Source organism: Podarcis muralis, chromosome 2 (assembly GCF_964188315.1).
Source record: "Podarcis muralis chromosome 2, rPodMur119.hap1.1, whole genome shotgun sequence".
Lineage (NCBI taxonomy): Eukaryota > Metazoa > Chordata > Lepidosauria > Squamata > Lacertidae > Podarcis > Podarcis muralis.
In genome coordinates, this window is record NC_135656.1 from 31650934 (window position 1) to 31667109 (window position 16176).

Sequence of the window (16176 nt, forward strand, 5' to 3'; positions counted from 1 at the left end):
CTCTGGATTCCTTTCCTCTGTTATATGCAGGCGAGAAATTCCAGGGATGGTATTTCAGGATTTATTTTATTTTACATTAGCAGTCACATACCAGGTGTTGCTTGGGAATTCTAAGAATCTAAGAAATCATTTCAGTTTTGAAAGGTTTAGTCTGCCATCTTTATTGAAAATTACATTTAATTGTATATAAATACAGACAAAAAAATCCCGTTCCTTGCTCTGCAAAATGCAAGATTTGGTTATTATCAGTGCAGTTTTGAAAGGCTGATTCCACCATCTTGATTCAAAATGCTATCCAAACATAGATGACAACTTGCTCCTTGCAGTTATTAACTTTCATAACTATATAGCATACCTTTCCTTTTCCTTTTTATTTTATTTTGTTCAATTAAACTGTTCTTTAATAAATAATAAAACAAACAAACAAAACCATCTGCTCCTTGATCTCAGGAACCATCATGCAAAAATTGGTTACGACGTTTTAAAAGGTGTGCAATGCATAGTGAACAATTCCCCAAAATATATAGTAGATAAGAGCACTAGGGAAACTCTTTCGTGTTATTAGCTCCTACTAATGACAGACAAACCAACAATCCAAGATAATCTGGCTTCTCCCTCAACTGTCATTAGCTGCTATCCCCTCAGGAGTGTCTCTTCCATCTACTCTGCTTAAAGACCAGCTTCACCAAGCTCAATAGTCATCAGCAGCCATTTCATCAGTCTGTAGGAGAAAGACAGACAGACAGATATTGGACTGCAGGGCCTTTCTGTCCATTGTGCCAAAAAAACTCCTCCTATTAGCTCCTCTTCTTGAAACATTTCCATTCCAGCTGGTTGTTACAAGAACTCTGCACCTAAGAAATCGTGTCTCGGCTTTCTTTTTTTCCTCCTCCCTCTCAATACATTTTCCTTTTCCTCCTGTATTTTAGTTTGGATTGTAAGCCTGAACATTTATTATTGGTGGCGTTTGTTAGCTGAAGAGGCACCTTGAAATGCATTAAATAAATAAATATTGAATCCTGTTTCTGTCTTCGAAGCTACCCTACCCACTTTCATGTTGTCTGCAAATGTGGTTAGGATCCCCTCCACTCAGTCCAAATAGTCTATAAACAAACAACAGAACCCTGTGCTACTCCACTTGTAACATTGATGAACACTGCAAATCCACTTAACACTTGCATTGTCTAATCCACATGAATTGTCAAAATTCTTGCTGAAATCAATACAGTATTGTGTCCACAGTATTTCCCCTGATCTACCAGGCTAGAAGTGCTATAAAAAAGAGAGAGATAAGGTTATTCAAATAATCAACAGTATTTGATGATTTTGTATTTAACTGAATTTAATTTCATAGTTTGGATGCAATGGAATTTAATATTTGATATTTGATAGCTGACTTTATATGCATTCATAGCAGAGAATTGATACTAGGGTTTGTTTGTTGGGAAGATCACTTATATAGTTCTAATGTTAATGACTGTATAGATTTTAACATCTATTTATCAAATTAGGTTTTTCTAACATCACCAATAACTGAACTGAATTTGTAAATGATGTACATGTGCAAGTATTGAATTCTGGATTTTACTTTGTACTGTTAATGCTTACTGCCAAACAAATACATTTACTTATCCTGTCAACATGGTAAAATTACATTTGATTATATTTGCTGAATCAAATGCAACAATGTTTAGTATTTGACAGCTGACAACTAAAAAAAGATTTCGCATTTGACAACTGCCAAAATCAAAGCAATCAATAGATAGCAAGTCCTAAGTGCTCAAATGTCTACTTTTGAAATCAATAGGCATATCCAATTTTCTAATTTTAATTTATAAGTCAAAATTCTGCCATCAAAATTTATATGATATAATTTCACATTTTGGTACATTTCAAATCTTTGTGAATATTAATTTTAGTAGTATATAATGTATATATGCTAAAATTAATATTCACAAAGCTGAACAGAGAGGGGTGAGTTCATAGCACATTATCGCACACATGTGGTTTTCTTACATGGAAATTATATCCATGTAGGAAATCAAAATGAGAGAAGCAAGCAACGACTGCAAATTCCCTGCAAATGGTCACCACCAGTGTTTGAATACTAGGGTCCACTGTCCTGGTATACCGTAATCATTGTAAACAGATAGCTTGTTTTAATATGTGCTGCCAAATGTGTTAATAGGCAAATTCTTTTACGACGTGCAAATATACTGTTGTGTGTTGCAAAAAGAATCCTTGCAGAGTGAGTTCTTAACAGTACAAACCAATCTAGGATTCATTAACCACACTTGGAGGAGTACTGACACTCAACCAGTGAGGAGGTACTATGAGCAGTTCAGTTCTACTTTCAGGGCACACAAGCTACAACTGTAGTTTGAGTTTAAGCTAATTTGAGAGGGGCCTTTTCCAGCTGTTGATTCATAACATTCCCGACATGCTTCTTCTGCGTTTTGTTTGATTTTTATTTTAAATTGCCTTGGAATCCCGCTGGTGTTAAACAGTATACACTTTGAGGAATGCATGTGGCATGGCTCCAACTGTCAATGACACTTTTAAAGGGTGGAAAGAAGATTTAAAGTCAATAGCAGGTGTGAGGAAAGGCTACTGTTAAAGTTGTGGTTTTATTTATAACTTGTGCATAATCTAACATCAAAAAAATACATTCAGCATTTTGCATTTAATGTCTTTACAGGTATTTATTTAATAGGATTTATACACTGTTTTATAATCAAAACCTCTACACAGTTAATATACAGGTAGAGAGGTTATGTTATGATAATTCTTATTTTGGAGATCTTGGCATCCTCAATCAGCTTCCTCCTTGAGCAATGGTATCTTTTAAAATTATCTTTTATGTTCAAGAGGCCTGGAAATCCACATACCTGCAATCAAACTATTAATTGCAGAAGTTGACTTTCCACAGGCACACAGCAGTTTCTATGGGTTTCTAGCACACTCACTGTAAGGCACTGTAAGGTATTGGAGACATGGAAACAGTTCTGAAAATGGCATCCCCAGACCCCTCTAATATGTCATTGTAATGCTTGGTCTGTGAAATATAATCTTTTATTGTTTATGGGTTTTACCAGTTTTATATTTACAGATCACAATTTCATGCCTATACAATAATTCACATCCCCACCCAGCTTTCCATGGCAGTTCAGATACATCTTATTAAGGTCTGTGAAATATCACCACCACCACCACCACCACCATCATCATCATCATCATACCTGGTGCTTCTCTGTCCCCATCAATGACAGCTAAGGATGTGGAGCAGCAGCAGGAAAAGGTACGCTATAAAGAGATTCTGTCCACGGCAAGCATGACTACATGTTTGGAAGGACCAGGTGAGAACTACTCTCTAGTAACATGGTGCATCCAATTCTAAACAAAACTCATAACCTACATTCATCCGCTGCCAATTCACGTGGGCAGATGCAGAAAATAATGGACCATCACACACACATGGAGGGAAGCTATTGTCTTCGTGCTCAAAATGCTCAGACCTAATATTAACTTATTTCCAGAAATCACAGGAAGCTCCTGTGGAGATGTGCGTTTAAACAGATTTCAAGAAGTGAGAAAATCCAGCTCCTGTTGTTCTGCTGATAGAAATATTTATCTTTCATTGTATCAAAACCTGGGATTTTATTTGCCCTTCTGCTTTTGCTGCTGACTCAAATCATGTTGCTACATCCTCCTCTAGGTTTCTTACAGCCCTCCCTGCTCTACTTGCATTGCTATAATGAAAGTGTTGCTACCACCCTGTGGTTCTGTAGTCGTGCAAAACCCTCAGGGCACTGAGAACACAGCAAAAAAGCCAGTAAGCTCCATACACTTCCTCTGCCAACACCACTACCAGTGTCCCTAGCACCACGGCCAAACTAAATGACCCTTGGAATCAACTGCAGCTGCCCAAGACTCTCCAGCTTGTGCACTGTGATGTCACACTGCAGCCTTTCTTAACCCTAGACCCTCAGGGCCTCTACATCTTCATGGGCAACAACAGCACAGTGTGGTTTGCGTGCCTAGAGCCCACTGCCCTCATCCACATCAAGAAGCTCAACTCCACCAAGCATAGGGGGTTTCTCATCTCTCTGCGGAGGGTAAATGGGTTCACAGCACCACCCATCTCTAAGACCTGGACACAGGTGCACATCAAATAGCTGGTGGTGCAACTCAACTGGAAGTCTCCTGCAGGATGCATCCTATGAGCTGCTGAGCACCTTCCATGGGGAGCTGGCAGATGACCTGTCTGGCTCCTAACACAGTGAATATGTGGAGGATTGGAGCATCCAAGCAGAAAATGGATTCCTGCATTGCAGGGGATTGGACTAGATGACTCTTGTCCATTTCAATTCTATGGTTCTGTGGCTGACACACATAGCACTGAATTGGATAGTGGCAACAGCACTGGGGCATCCTCTTGAGCATTATACAGCTTCCAGTGCCACCCCGATAGCTATCACTCTGATAATCAGCAAAATGCCATTGCTCTATTGCAGTTTCCTCAGTAGTTCCTTTACAGAAATAGTTACCCTTTCTAATGTTCTTTGTATTAAATTAACCAGTACAGGCAGCCCCCCACTTACACGTGTCCAATATGTGTGTGACCATGTATACATACATAGCACTGAACCCGGAACTGACGCAGAAGTGCCATAAAGATGTCGCTAAAAGGGTGGAACGGGGGTAGAACTGGATGTTTGCAGGCTTTTTCAATGGGTTTCAATTATATGACACGCAAGGTGCCTTGAAATGTAACCCCTGTAAACGGGGGACTGCCTGTAATTCTAATATGACCATATTCCACCACCTTCCTGTTTGGTACTAATGTACCTAGCAAATATGGAAAAATATGGGGAAGTAATTGGATTAAATCCCAGAGCAAATTTTTGTTTTATTTTTGCTGATCGTACACAATGGAACTGCTTAGCTCCATCCTTCTCACTCTCTGTGGAAGTGATTCACGGTGATTCTCACTCTTTCTGCAGGAGCAGAGGAAAGCCCTAGGAGTTTATTTGTCCTTAGTTCTTGATTTAATTAGAAACCCAATTAACGACTAATTAATGCTAATTAATAGAAACTTAATTAAAACTTGGGAAACGGGGGTTAGCACCAAGGAGAGTTCCCCATCCCATATTTTATGTACCTGATCTATGCCCCCAATGGCCACTTATGCTACACAAATTGAGACAACACAGCAAACATTTCATCATCCTTTGACCTCTATCCCAACTATATTGCTAGCCTGCTGGAACTCTGTTCAGGATGTTTGCTACAGAATTACAAAACTAACCAAAATCCTGTGTAAAAAATGTCCAGGAAGAATGAGGGTGACTAGGCTAGGTGACATTCAACATCCTTGCCGTCATGTTCTATGGATGGTTTTGACTTCCACTTGGGTATTTTTTTGTAATGTTGTGGAACCACAAGTTCAATATTAATATTCCACCTTATGCTGCTTTCAAACTGCTGAAGTAGTGTTACTTTATGCTCTATTGGTTTATTCTGTTTATTAATAAATTATTTTGGTGTTTGTCAACTGTAGCTGATAGGGGAAAGAAGAAGTGTGGGAGAGGAAGCACAAGGTTTTGTGGCAAGAGGAGAGTAACTGGAAGCAGGGGTGAATTTAGCTTCTGGCAAAGTAGCCATTTGCCAGCTATAGAAGGCACACGCAGAGATATTATTTTTTTGGCAAGGTTTATAATTGTGGAAGGAAGGAAGCTTGACACATTCAATTTGGGGAGATGGAAATTAATGGAAGGACGGGATGCTCTGCAATTAAATGTTCCTGACCTCCAGAATCATTTTATCATGCATTCAGATCCTGACTTGGGTCTCGTATTTTGCCTGGTGTTAGCCTCAAACTTTTCTCTCTCTCTCTCTCTCTCTCTCTCTCTCTCTCTCTCTCTCTCTCTTACTTCAGAGTAAGCAGAACTAGAAAATTGGGTCCCGTCCCCCCACCAATCAAAGCTGTAAATGTCAGCATTAAGAAGAAACAATCCTATTCTGCATTCAGAAAAAACAGGATTGCAATCAGAAATCTATTTTGCAGATTTCTAGAACTCCTCCTGGTATTATGAGGGTGCTCCCTTTCCCGCATTACAGCTGGGATGGCCACCTTTTAACCTGGTAAATTCACAGTAGTCAATCCAGCCACTCAGTGGGCAAAAGAAGCTCATCATTTAAATTATGAAATACAGAATTGAAAAAACTAGGTCACTAATGGCTAGTAATATTTAAAAGGCTTACTGCTACAGCTTGCATACTTCAGCCGCCAATCGTTCCGCTTTGCACAGGAGCCAGAGCAGTTAACTGCTGTCTGCTTTCCCCCCCGTTAAGTCTGCTCAGTGTAAGGGGGCTCCCGGAAAGACAGGCTCAAGTTGCTATTCAGAATCAATTGGAGACATAGGTGGAATCTAGATATATATAAAAAAGTTGTGAAAAAGCTTTTTAAAAAATGTTTTGAAAAACTATTGAATTTGCCATAGCTCACCATTACCATCTAGTGTCAAATTTGTATAATGCACTTTACAACACACTTAAAAAAAATTATTTACAGCTGTATAAAGGTAAAGGGACCTCTGACCGTTAAGTCCAGTTGCGGGTGACTCTGGGGTTGCAGCGCTCATCTCGCTTTACTGGCCGAGGGAGCCGGCATACAGCTTCCGGGTCATGTGGCCAGCATAACTAAGCTGCTTCTGGCAAACCAGAGCAGCGCACGGAAACGCCGTTTACCTTCCTGCCGGAGTGGTACCTATTTATCAACTTGCACTTTGACATGCTTTTGAACTGCTAGGTTGGCAGGAGCAGGGACCGAGCAACGGGAGCTCACCCCGTCGTGGGGATTCAAACCACCGACCTTCTGGTCAGCAAGCCCTAGGCTCAGTGGTTTAGACCACAGTGCTACCCGCATCCCTTTTGCAGCTGTATAGCTGAGTCTTATTGTCCAGCTAGATTTTGTTTCATATGCCACTCTGCTAGAGCTATTGTTAGGCAGAAAGAGGCTGTTGCTAGGTGCCATGAAACAACAGCAAGTTGTTTAATTTATTATTGGAGTATTTTTACTGCTAGGGAAGGAGTGAGACCTTTGTGGGATTTTCTGTCTCAGGTACCAGAATAACTTGACTGGCTCTAGGTACCATGCATGTTAATGGAGGTTGGGGAGTGCCACTGCTGCACTGCCTTAGGTGGAAAATATCCTTTAAGTCACACTGAAAATGTTGTTGTTGGTATATGTCCATCTCATGAGACAATGGAGTGTCTCTTCCGAACGTGAAGTCAAACCACTGCACTAGCAGCAACGAAGTGACCTTTCCAGGGTGCAAGCCTGGGCAATGTGTATGCAGGTCCTGGGCTGCTCAGACGACAAGACCCCCCCCCCCGCCTTGGCCTCGCTGATGCCAAAGAAGAAGAAGAGTTTGGATTTGATATCCCACTTTATCACTACCCGAAGGAGTCTAAAAGCGGCTAACATTCTCCTTTCCCTTCCTCCCCCACAACAAACACTCTGTGAGGTGAGTGGGGCTGAGAGACTTCAGAGAAGTGTGACTAGCCCAGCAACTGCATGTGGAGGAGCAGAGACACGAACCCGGTTCACCAGATTACGAGTCTACCACTCTTAACCACTACACCACACTGGCTCTCAAAGGAATGCAGAGCAATAAGTTTGGCACCAACTTGGCTGCAGGAGTTGCCAGAAGGAGACTACAAGGTGCCTCAGAGTATGTGTCTTTTCATTGTGGCACCCCTGGTGGGTTATTTTTAAATCACACTATCTGTATTAGGTTTCTTACCAGTGCCAGAATGTCTTGTGTTTTCAAATATTTTGTGTGTGTGAATGTGCACTTAATGACATAATTCACACACTCTGTACTTCTCTGCATTCCATTCCCTTCTTACCTCACTGTTTGCAATCCCACATTCTCTCCAATCAACTCAGGGTAGCACTTCACGCATCTGATGGACTATAGTCCATGAAACGTTATGCCATAATAAATGTGCCACAAAACTGTTGTTTTGCTGCAAAAGACTAATACAGCATCCCCTCTGAAAAGATGAGACCTTTAGGACACACACACACCCTGTAACTTTAGCTCTGTTTCATTTTAATATGCATCTGAGCTATATTAGGGTGTGTTGACATTAGTGCTTATTCCTCATCCAGCTGCTAGTTTTTGAAGCAGCAGGCACATTATGTTAGCCACAATTCATACCAGTCCTGCAGTCTCTGGACAAATGCTGTTGTTTGATGCTTCCTCGCCCCTCTCGAATCAGCTTCAATCTCACTAGAGAACTGGATGCAGAGTTAAGTGATAATGTGAACATACCCTAACAGCCACCACGCATGTGCAGATGACAGCTTGATGAGCTGATGGGAGGCAGTCATGAGCAGTGCCATGCATCAGGTGAAGACATCCTTGGCCCCTCTCCGATGTGAACATTACTGTGCCAATGTGGATTCAACTGCAGCAGGCTGGGTGGGTGTGTTTGTGACCATACTGCATTTTAAGATACCAATGTGAGCATACGCTTAGACAAGGCAATGGCATTCAAACACCATAAATCACTGTGTATTTCCAGACGGGAAGAAACTTGGGCTGTGTTTCTGTGCATTTATGTTTAGGAGGAGGAGAGGATATACAGTGAGTTGGTTGAGGGAGGAGAATAAATGCAAGACTAGGGTGCTCTGTCAATTAAGGAAAACACAGAATACTTTTGCCAACTTGCTATTTTTATTCTAGATTGGAATAAAGCCTTCCTACCTAATTCACACACATTTAATATAAGCAATTGGAATAAACTACTTGCTTTGGCTTCTTATATTTGAAAATGTCTCTGAATTCAGGTGATGATCCTGATCCACACCAAAGGAGACCAGCACACTTCTTTGCACCATGATGCATTTATACAGACATGTTTTCTCAGCTGGGAATCAAGAATCAGCACCTCCAGGAGTCGGACAATAGGCACTTGGTTGGATGTATTTAAATGTCCTTTCAGCATTGTGAAAGACCAGCAAATCCAGGTCATGTTCTAGATCATTAAGTAATCTGCAGTTTGCACAGTGCCAAGCGTTTGCGGAATTAAACAATGTCTATTGCCTAACTCTTGCAAAACGAAAACAACACAGTTTTATTTTGTCTAAATTAATATACTTTGGTTCAAAGTGTGGTTTTGGTTCAAAAGTCTGGCTTTGGTTCAAAACGCTAATGTCTTGTGTGTAGCCACAGTTTCCTCAGGCATAGCAATATCCCCAGATGCTTCTTGAAGGAATAACTGAGGGAAACAATCTGGAAGTAATTATTTTAGAGCTTGCAGCAACCTTCCCTACACCCATTGTCAATTACAAACTTGACAGTATTCACTTCACTTCTCAAACTCTTCCAAACAGGAATGTGCATCTCACCAACAACCAAGTACATGCATAAGGAAATTGTTATTTTCATACTCTGGGCTGTGGACGAGGGTCTCAGTCTTCTTGGTGGTTGTAATCTCCCCTCTCTTTCCCCTGCCTTGTCTGAAATTTCTGACAGAATCTATTACGTTTAGTTATACGTTTTTCACTTTAACAGAATTTCATGGATTGAGCTGGGATTTTGGCAGTTGCTCTTTTGGGCCTAGATATTTTTCTATTCTTCTTGCAGTTTTAACTTACCCAACAATTTTAGGATGAACAATTCAGGGTCCAAAACCTGTTTTCCCCACCCTTAGTACTAGGCCTTACAAAACCTATTAACCTGTAGAGTCACTGATGCATCAAGCGTACACATCTGCTGGAATGAGGGTAGCATTGCAGATGCATCACTATGTTTCTTTCATGATCAGGCCGCTTTCGATCAAGACAAATTATTTTGGTGTGACCTGGACGTCAGCTTTCTAGGCGGGTCCCAAAACTCCCTCTGCCGGAGTCTTTTATGGCTTTTTTTGTGGCTACTAGGGGTGTGAGACGAAGCGGATGCGTTGTGAGTAGGCTAAGTCCACAATGTAAAGCACCAGGTTCACACACGTGAACACTGCAATGACCACCTGGCTGTCCCAGGGGCACTTGCCTCTGGAGCATTGGTAAGGGCGGTGTGGGGAGCCGTACTTACGGTCAAAGCAGAACACTGGCCAGATCACTGCAGCGCTCAAGTACATCAGGACAGCCACAAAAGTGTAAACAACCACAAAGCGCTCAAAGGGGCACTTCAGCATGGCTGTCTTTCCCGTGACACTGAGGGCCACCACCACCACTGTCACCACAAAGCAGAAGCTGTAGACAGCCACGCACCACTGGGTTGCCACGTACCGGTCGTATTGGCTGCCGTTCACCAGAGCCCCAAATATGATGCAAGCTACGAAAGCCTGGACAATTTTCAGGAGGCCAGAAACGGTGGCCATGTAGCTGGTCACCTGTCCCGGCTTGGCCCTCGTGAGGAATACTTCCGCGGCGTAGGCGAAAAACAGAAGCCCTGCGAAAACACTGGCCGAGATGCGGAAATCTCTCGCCTCGCACCCGTTGGAATGGCAGCCAAACTCGACGTAAAGCGGATAGATCACGGCAGCTGTGATGGACATGAGGGTGGCAAGCATGGCGAAGGCGGCGGTGAAATTCCCCCAAGAGATGCTCAGGCAGCTGTGGAGGCGCGTGAACTCGCAGGTGACGATAAAGACGGTGACTGCGAAGCAGAAGCACCAGACGGACATGCAGAAGGTGCCATAGGCTGCACTGAACCCTCCTCGGTGGGCCACAAGGCTGAACGTGGTACATCCAAAGGCTGCCTGCAGCAACCGGGCAGCTCCAACACGAGATGCCACAGCAGCCATGTTGAGGTGTGTCCCTCTTGAGCTCTCCATCTTCAGATCAGGACCCCCCAGAATGTTTCTTTTGTGGTCGGATGTCGGCTGCTTGTCCTTGAGTTTCTACCCGACGCTGGATGACTAAGCGGGAGCTGCAGGGTGAATAAGCCCCATATCCCTCCGCCAAAAACCTTTGCTGGCTGCTATTTATGCCGCAGAGCGTACATTTCTGGCAGCTTTTTGAGATAGCGTTGCCTCTGCAGTAAGAATATTGACCTGCCCTTCTGGTATGCTGCAGTTATGATCCATCAGCCCTGCTCTTCCGGGGTCTGTGTGTTGAGTAGTCTGTAGGCATCCCTGTCACTCTCAGTCGACCTCAGCTGATCAGTTTCTCCCAAGTGGCTAGCAGGACGCCTATTCCGTCTCGGTTATGCAGCTGTAGCTCTCTACTATGTTGCTGCAAGGAGCCAGCATATAAATAGGAAGGTGTATTAATAGACTTATCTGGAATGGAATGAACTGCGTGGTCTGTGCAAAGTAACGAGAGGGTTTTAGTTTCGCCCAGTGCTGCTTTGCATGCTACTTTTTAAGCTCTGTGTCAAAAACCAAGTGAAAGTAATTTGAATTGCCCAAGACTAGAGCATGGGTAGGCAAACTAAGGCCCGGGGGCCAGATCCGGCCCAATTGTCTTGTCAATCCGGCCCGTGGGCGGTCTGGGAATCAGTGTGTTTTTACATGAGTAGAATGTGCCCTTTTATTTAAAATGCATCTCTGGGTTATTTGTGGGGCAGGAATTCGTTCATTCCCCCCCCCCAAATATAGTCCAGCCCCCCCCAAAGGTCTGAGGGACAGTGGAATGACCCCTGCTGAAAAAGTTTGCTGACGCCTGGACTAGAGTCCCAGAAGAAAGCATGTGGAAGCAAGGAGACAACCTCAAATATATCATTTGTTTTGTCATGTTGAACTTTTTCTGCATGGTTGATGGTGGTTGCGGGGAGACATTCCATCTCCTTTCAGGGATTCCCCAAAACTGACTATTTGACCGCAAGAGTGAACTCAAGAGAGCTAGTGACTTTTGTTGTTGCCATTTGTACTGAAGCCGGCTTACACAAATTCTGTTGCTCTACATGTAGTGATGGCCACCAACTTGGATGGCTTTAAAAGAGGATTAGACAAATTCAAGGAGGAAATGGCCTGTAGCCATGATAGCTATATACTATACCCAGAGGTGGTATGCCTCTGACTGTTGGCAATCACTAATGGGCAGAGTGCTCTGGCACTAAGGTCCTGCTTTTAGGCTCCTCACAGGCATCTGGTTGTCCACTGTGGCAACAGGCTCCGGAGCTAGATGGGCCTTTGCCCTGATTCTCTTAAGTTATTTAAAGCCATTTAAAGCCCTATACAGCCTAGGACACTCGTACCTACGGGACCACCTCTCCTGGTATGTCCCATGCAGGACCTTACGGTCTTCAAATAATAACATCTTGGAGATCCCGGGCCACAGGGAGGTTAGGCTGGCCTCGACCAGAGCCAGGGCTTTTTTGGCCCTGGCCCCGATCTGGTGGAACGCTCTGTTACAAGGGACTAGGGCCCTGCGGGACATGACATCTTTCCCCAGGGCCTGCAAGACAGAGCTGTTCCACCAGGCCTTGGGCTGAGGCACAGTCTGACCCTCTCCTTTTGTAATCCTCATAGAACTCTAGCCCAATGGTTGCCATTAATTTGATTTTAGAATGAATTGATTTTAGTATGTATTTCAATTAAATGATTATGATTTTATGTAAACTGTGTTATTTTTACTGTTGTTAGCCGCTCTGAGCCCGGCTTTGGCTGGGGAGGGTAGGATATAAATAAAACATTATTATTATTATTATTATTATTATCATTATTATTATTATTATTATTATTATTATTATCATTATTATTGGCTTGCTCTTATCAGCTGTTGACTGGCAGTGGGTTTTCCAGGGCATGAGACAGTGGATTACCATCTTTTCTAATCTTTGTTGTAAAAAGTTGAAATGCCAGGGATTGAAGCAGGAATTTCTGCATGCAAAGCGTGTGCTCTACCACTGAGCTATGAACCCCAAGATGTCTGCAGATTTGGGGGTGGGGAAGCTGGAAGTTAGCTTATCTCCTGCCCCTACAGGCAAGTGGTAGCTGTAGCTTCAGAGGCACCTCCATAGAAACTGGTCACTGAAGCTGCTGCTCACACTTAATGGCGCACACCAGCACTCGGCTTGGAGTAGATGTGGGCTGATGACAATGCCAGTTTACTTCTGCTCTGGGCAAGTAGGTGGAGGCCTGAAATGATACTCTGAGCTGTGAGGTCAGGAGGTAATTTTGCAGAGCAACCTGGCAGGGCACTCTCTTTTCTCTCATAGTTTGGAGCAGCATTCTCAGTCAAGCATGGCTAGGGATCATAGACTGCATGGTGACCTGACAATCTCATAGAAAGCAGTTTGCTTGCAGGCCGGATTTCCTGGTTATTGTTTAACCCTCAGCTACCTATCCTTAGAGTGCTAACGACAGCTGCTTATATAGAAATCCATTGCTGGATTATGGTTGGATTGTTCTGTAGTGTTATGGTCTTCCACTCCAAAACACTGAAGCAAAGACTGAAATTGATGTTCTTTCAAACTCATGTCTTTTGATATAGGGAAAATATGATATCAAATTCTTTTTTGTGTACCTTAAAAAAATTAAAATAAACTGAAAACATAACAGGAACGCTGTTAGCAATGTACAGCCCACACCAGATTTTGTCCAACATTTTAGACACAGATTAGAGAGGACCAAGATAATACAAACACTTTCTACTTCTGATTACTTTTGCTTTGTGTTACAAGCCCTTCATTTCTTTTTTAAATTCAACATGTCAATGTCCCAGGTTTGCCCTAACTTTACTTGTTCTGGTTTCAGGTAACTTGTTGAATAACAAGCTAGAGGAAAAAGGAGGAAGGATTTCATTCATTCAAGTTTAGGCCAAGCTTGAACACCAAACAACCCATTAATTGCAGGAGCCCTCCAAATATTTAGCTCACAAGTGTTTGTTGGAAGGCTGTCATTCATGCACCCATCTCCTTAATATTCTAATTTTCACAGTAAGCCAGACCATCAGTGCCATTCGAGTGAGGCCACCTGTCCCAGCTGCCAGATATTGCAAGACCATTACATAAGAGGGGAGCACCTTTCTGTCTGTCGCTGGCTGCATGTACAGACCTCAACGTGTAATGAGAGGTGGACATCTGCACCAGGGGGCCTTTTTAGCTTGCTATAAGAATTCTAAGGTCTCCAATATATAATATTCACAAATACACACATATCTAAATATATAAACTATGTGTCTGAAATAGTACAGAAGAGCAATCCTGAAGCCATTTTGACTCTCCCAATGACCTCAAATATTCCTCTGCAGTAAGGGAGGCAAATAGGGAAAGACTTCCCATTGTCTTTTCGCTTACAAATCCTGTTTTAAGGGAGTATTTGTGTATGAATAGGGTGAGCCTATGACCTGGATTCAGGAACTAAAGTATAAACCATCACAAAAGAATGGCCAGGCTACCCATGTAATGCAATCAGCGACCATTATCAGGTATCCTGGCAGACAGGATTTCTGCTGTAAACCGCCTCCTATGATGTATGATAGAAAAATAAGTATCTGCCTTGCTTTCCACTGGGTCCTGTCTTCATCCATTCTTCTCTGACCAATCATGGGGAGTTGGGCAGCAAAATCCAAACCCCAATTTTTACATCAAGCTCATGTTAGCTCCTTGTGTGATTTTGAATGCTGATATTTGAATAAAAAAGGGAGAAATAAGAAATGGGGGTAATCAGAGAGAAAAGAGGCAGTGTCATCAGTGACACTTTAATTGATGCTTTTAGGCAAGGACCCAAGTACTTGCAGCTGTAACTGGACTACAACTCCAATCATCCCTGACCACCAGCCCTGCTGGCTGTGGCTGATGGGAGTTGGAGTCCAATAACATCTGGGGGAACTGCAGGTCACCCATCCCTGCCTTAGGCAATTAGCTCTCTCCCTTCTTGAGACAAGACACCCAAGTCAATTTCTGTCATCTCATCACACCTAGGAACACCCCTATTTTACCCTTTCCCACACTGCCTTGTGATATCAGGTCCTAGAGAGAGTAACAGCATCCTTCTGTGTCAGATTTTTGTGATGGATCAAATGGCTTCTTTCCTTCCTCTGTTGTTTGATGCCAGACCTTCTTACCACTCAAACAATCTGGAGTACTGATTCTCAACTTTTGCCCTAGGAACATGATGAGAGGTGCCTTAGAGAGTCAGTCCCTTGCTTCCACTAGCTCCAGCATGGTCAACATTGCCTGGCCATGGTAGTCTAGGTGTTAGGCAACCCGTGGGCCGGATGCGGCCCAATCGCCTTCTCAATCCGGTCTGTGGATGGTCCAGGAATCAGCATGTTTTTACATGAGTAGAATGTGTCCTTTTATTTAAAATGCATCTCTGGGTTATTTGTGGGGCATAGGAATTCGTTCCTATTTCCCCCCCAAAATATAGTGCGGCCCACCACATGGTCTGAGGGACCAGTAGACCGGCCCATGGCTGAAAAAGGTTGCTGACCCCTGGTGTTAGACAAGGGTCTCTCCTAGTCCTATCTGGAAATCCTTGGACCTCTTGTGCTCTATCACAGAGCTAAGATCTGGGGCAGTTCATTTCAAGACTCGTGGCCTCTCTCAGCTGACTATGCATCATTGAAGGCTGCTTTTTTCCCTTTCCTGTTCTGCTGCCATCTCCCCCCACTATCTGACTGGGATAACCCAACCCAGTATTTACTTTCATTGTGATCAGCTGGAACAGCAACAACTCCTGCATCCTTTTTCTGCCATTTGTCTGCCTAGGGTACGTATTTTATACATTACCTTTAAAACAAAAAAAACTTTATGGATTAAGTTCTTGCATTTGGTCTTAAATAAACAATCCTTATGATAGTAAATAGTCAAGTGCATTGCAACAGCTTGATCTTCTCCTATCTTTTAACCTACTAGGGCTTCCTAGCTAGGGTAGGAGTACAGGAGATTAAGGGCTTGCAAGACCTATGAGACTCAAAACCAAAATTGCTTACCTGTAGTAGCCAACGGTGATGTGATTCTGTTTCCGACCATCTGAAGTAAATTAGAGGGAGGTGACAATAATGGACTCATTTGATAATATGAGGGTGCCTGGCAACTGGGGGAAAAATATGTCTGGGCACCTTTCTATTCCTTTCATTTCCATTATTATGATAATAATAATAATAATAAATTTTATTTATATCCCGCCCTCCCCAGCCGAAGCTGGGCTCAGGGCGGCTAACAACAATCAAATAACCAAATAGTTGAATAATCACACATTCTAAAATAT

The 16176-nt window shown here is 42.9% G+C and overlaps 1 protein-coding gene across 2 annotated transcripts; it reads right to left on the reverse strand.

Moving 5' to 3' along the window:
• Positions 1 to 135: 135 nt before the first annotated feature.
• Positions 136 to 16049, reverse strand: MYADML2 (myeloid associated differentiation marker like 2). Of its 2 annotated transcripts, none has more exons than XM_077924130.1 (2): positions 10107 to 11607; positions 136 to 1272 (listed from the first exon to the last, which is right to left on the reverse strand). In XM_077924130.1, the coding sequence occupies exons 1-2, from the start codon at positions 10849 to 10851 to the stop codon at positions 1256 to 1258; spliced, it is 762 nt and encodes a 253-aa protein (XP_077780256.1). In that variant the 5' UTR covers positions 10852 to 11607; the 3' UTR covers positions 136 to 1255. The 2 variants fall into 2 exon arrangements, with proteins under 2 accessions (XP_077780256.1, XP_077780255.1); XM_077924129.1 differs by lacking the exon at positions 136 to 1272 and adding an exon at positions 15899 to 16049 and having other exon boundaries at positions 2609 to 11251.
• Between the last annotated feature and the right edge of the window lie 127 nt (positions 16050 to 16176).

Bases quoted from the DNA above. Each gene is read 5' to 3' on its own strand.
- MYADML2 (XM_077924129.1), bottom strand. From the start codon at position 10,851: ATGGAGAGCTCAAGAGGGACACACCTCAACATGGCTGCTGTGGCATCT.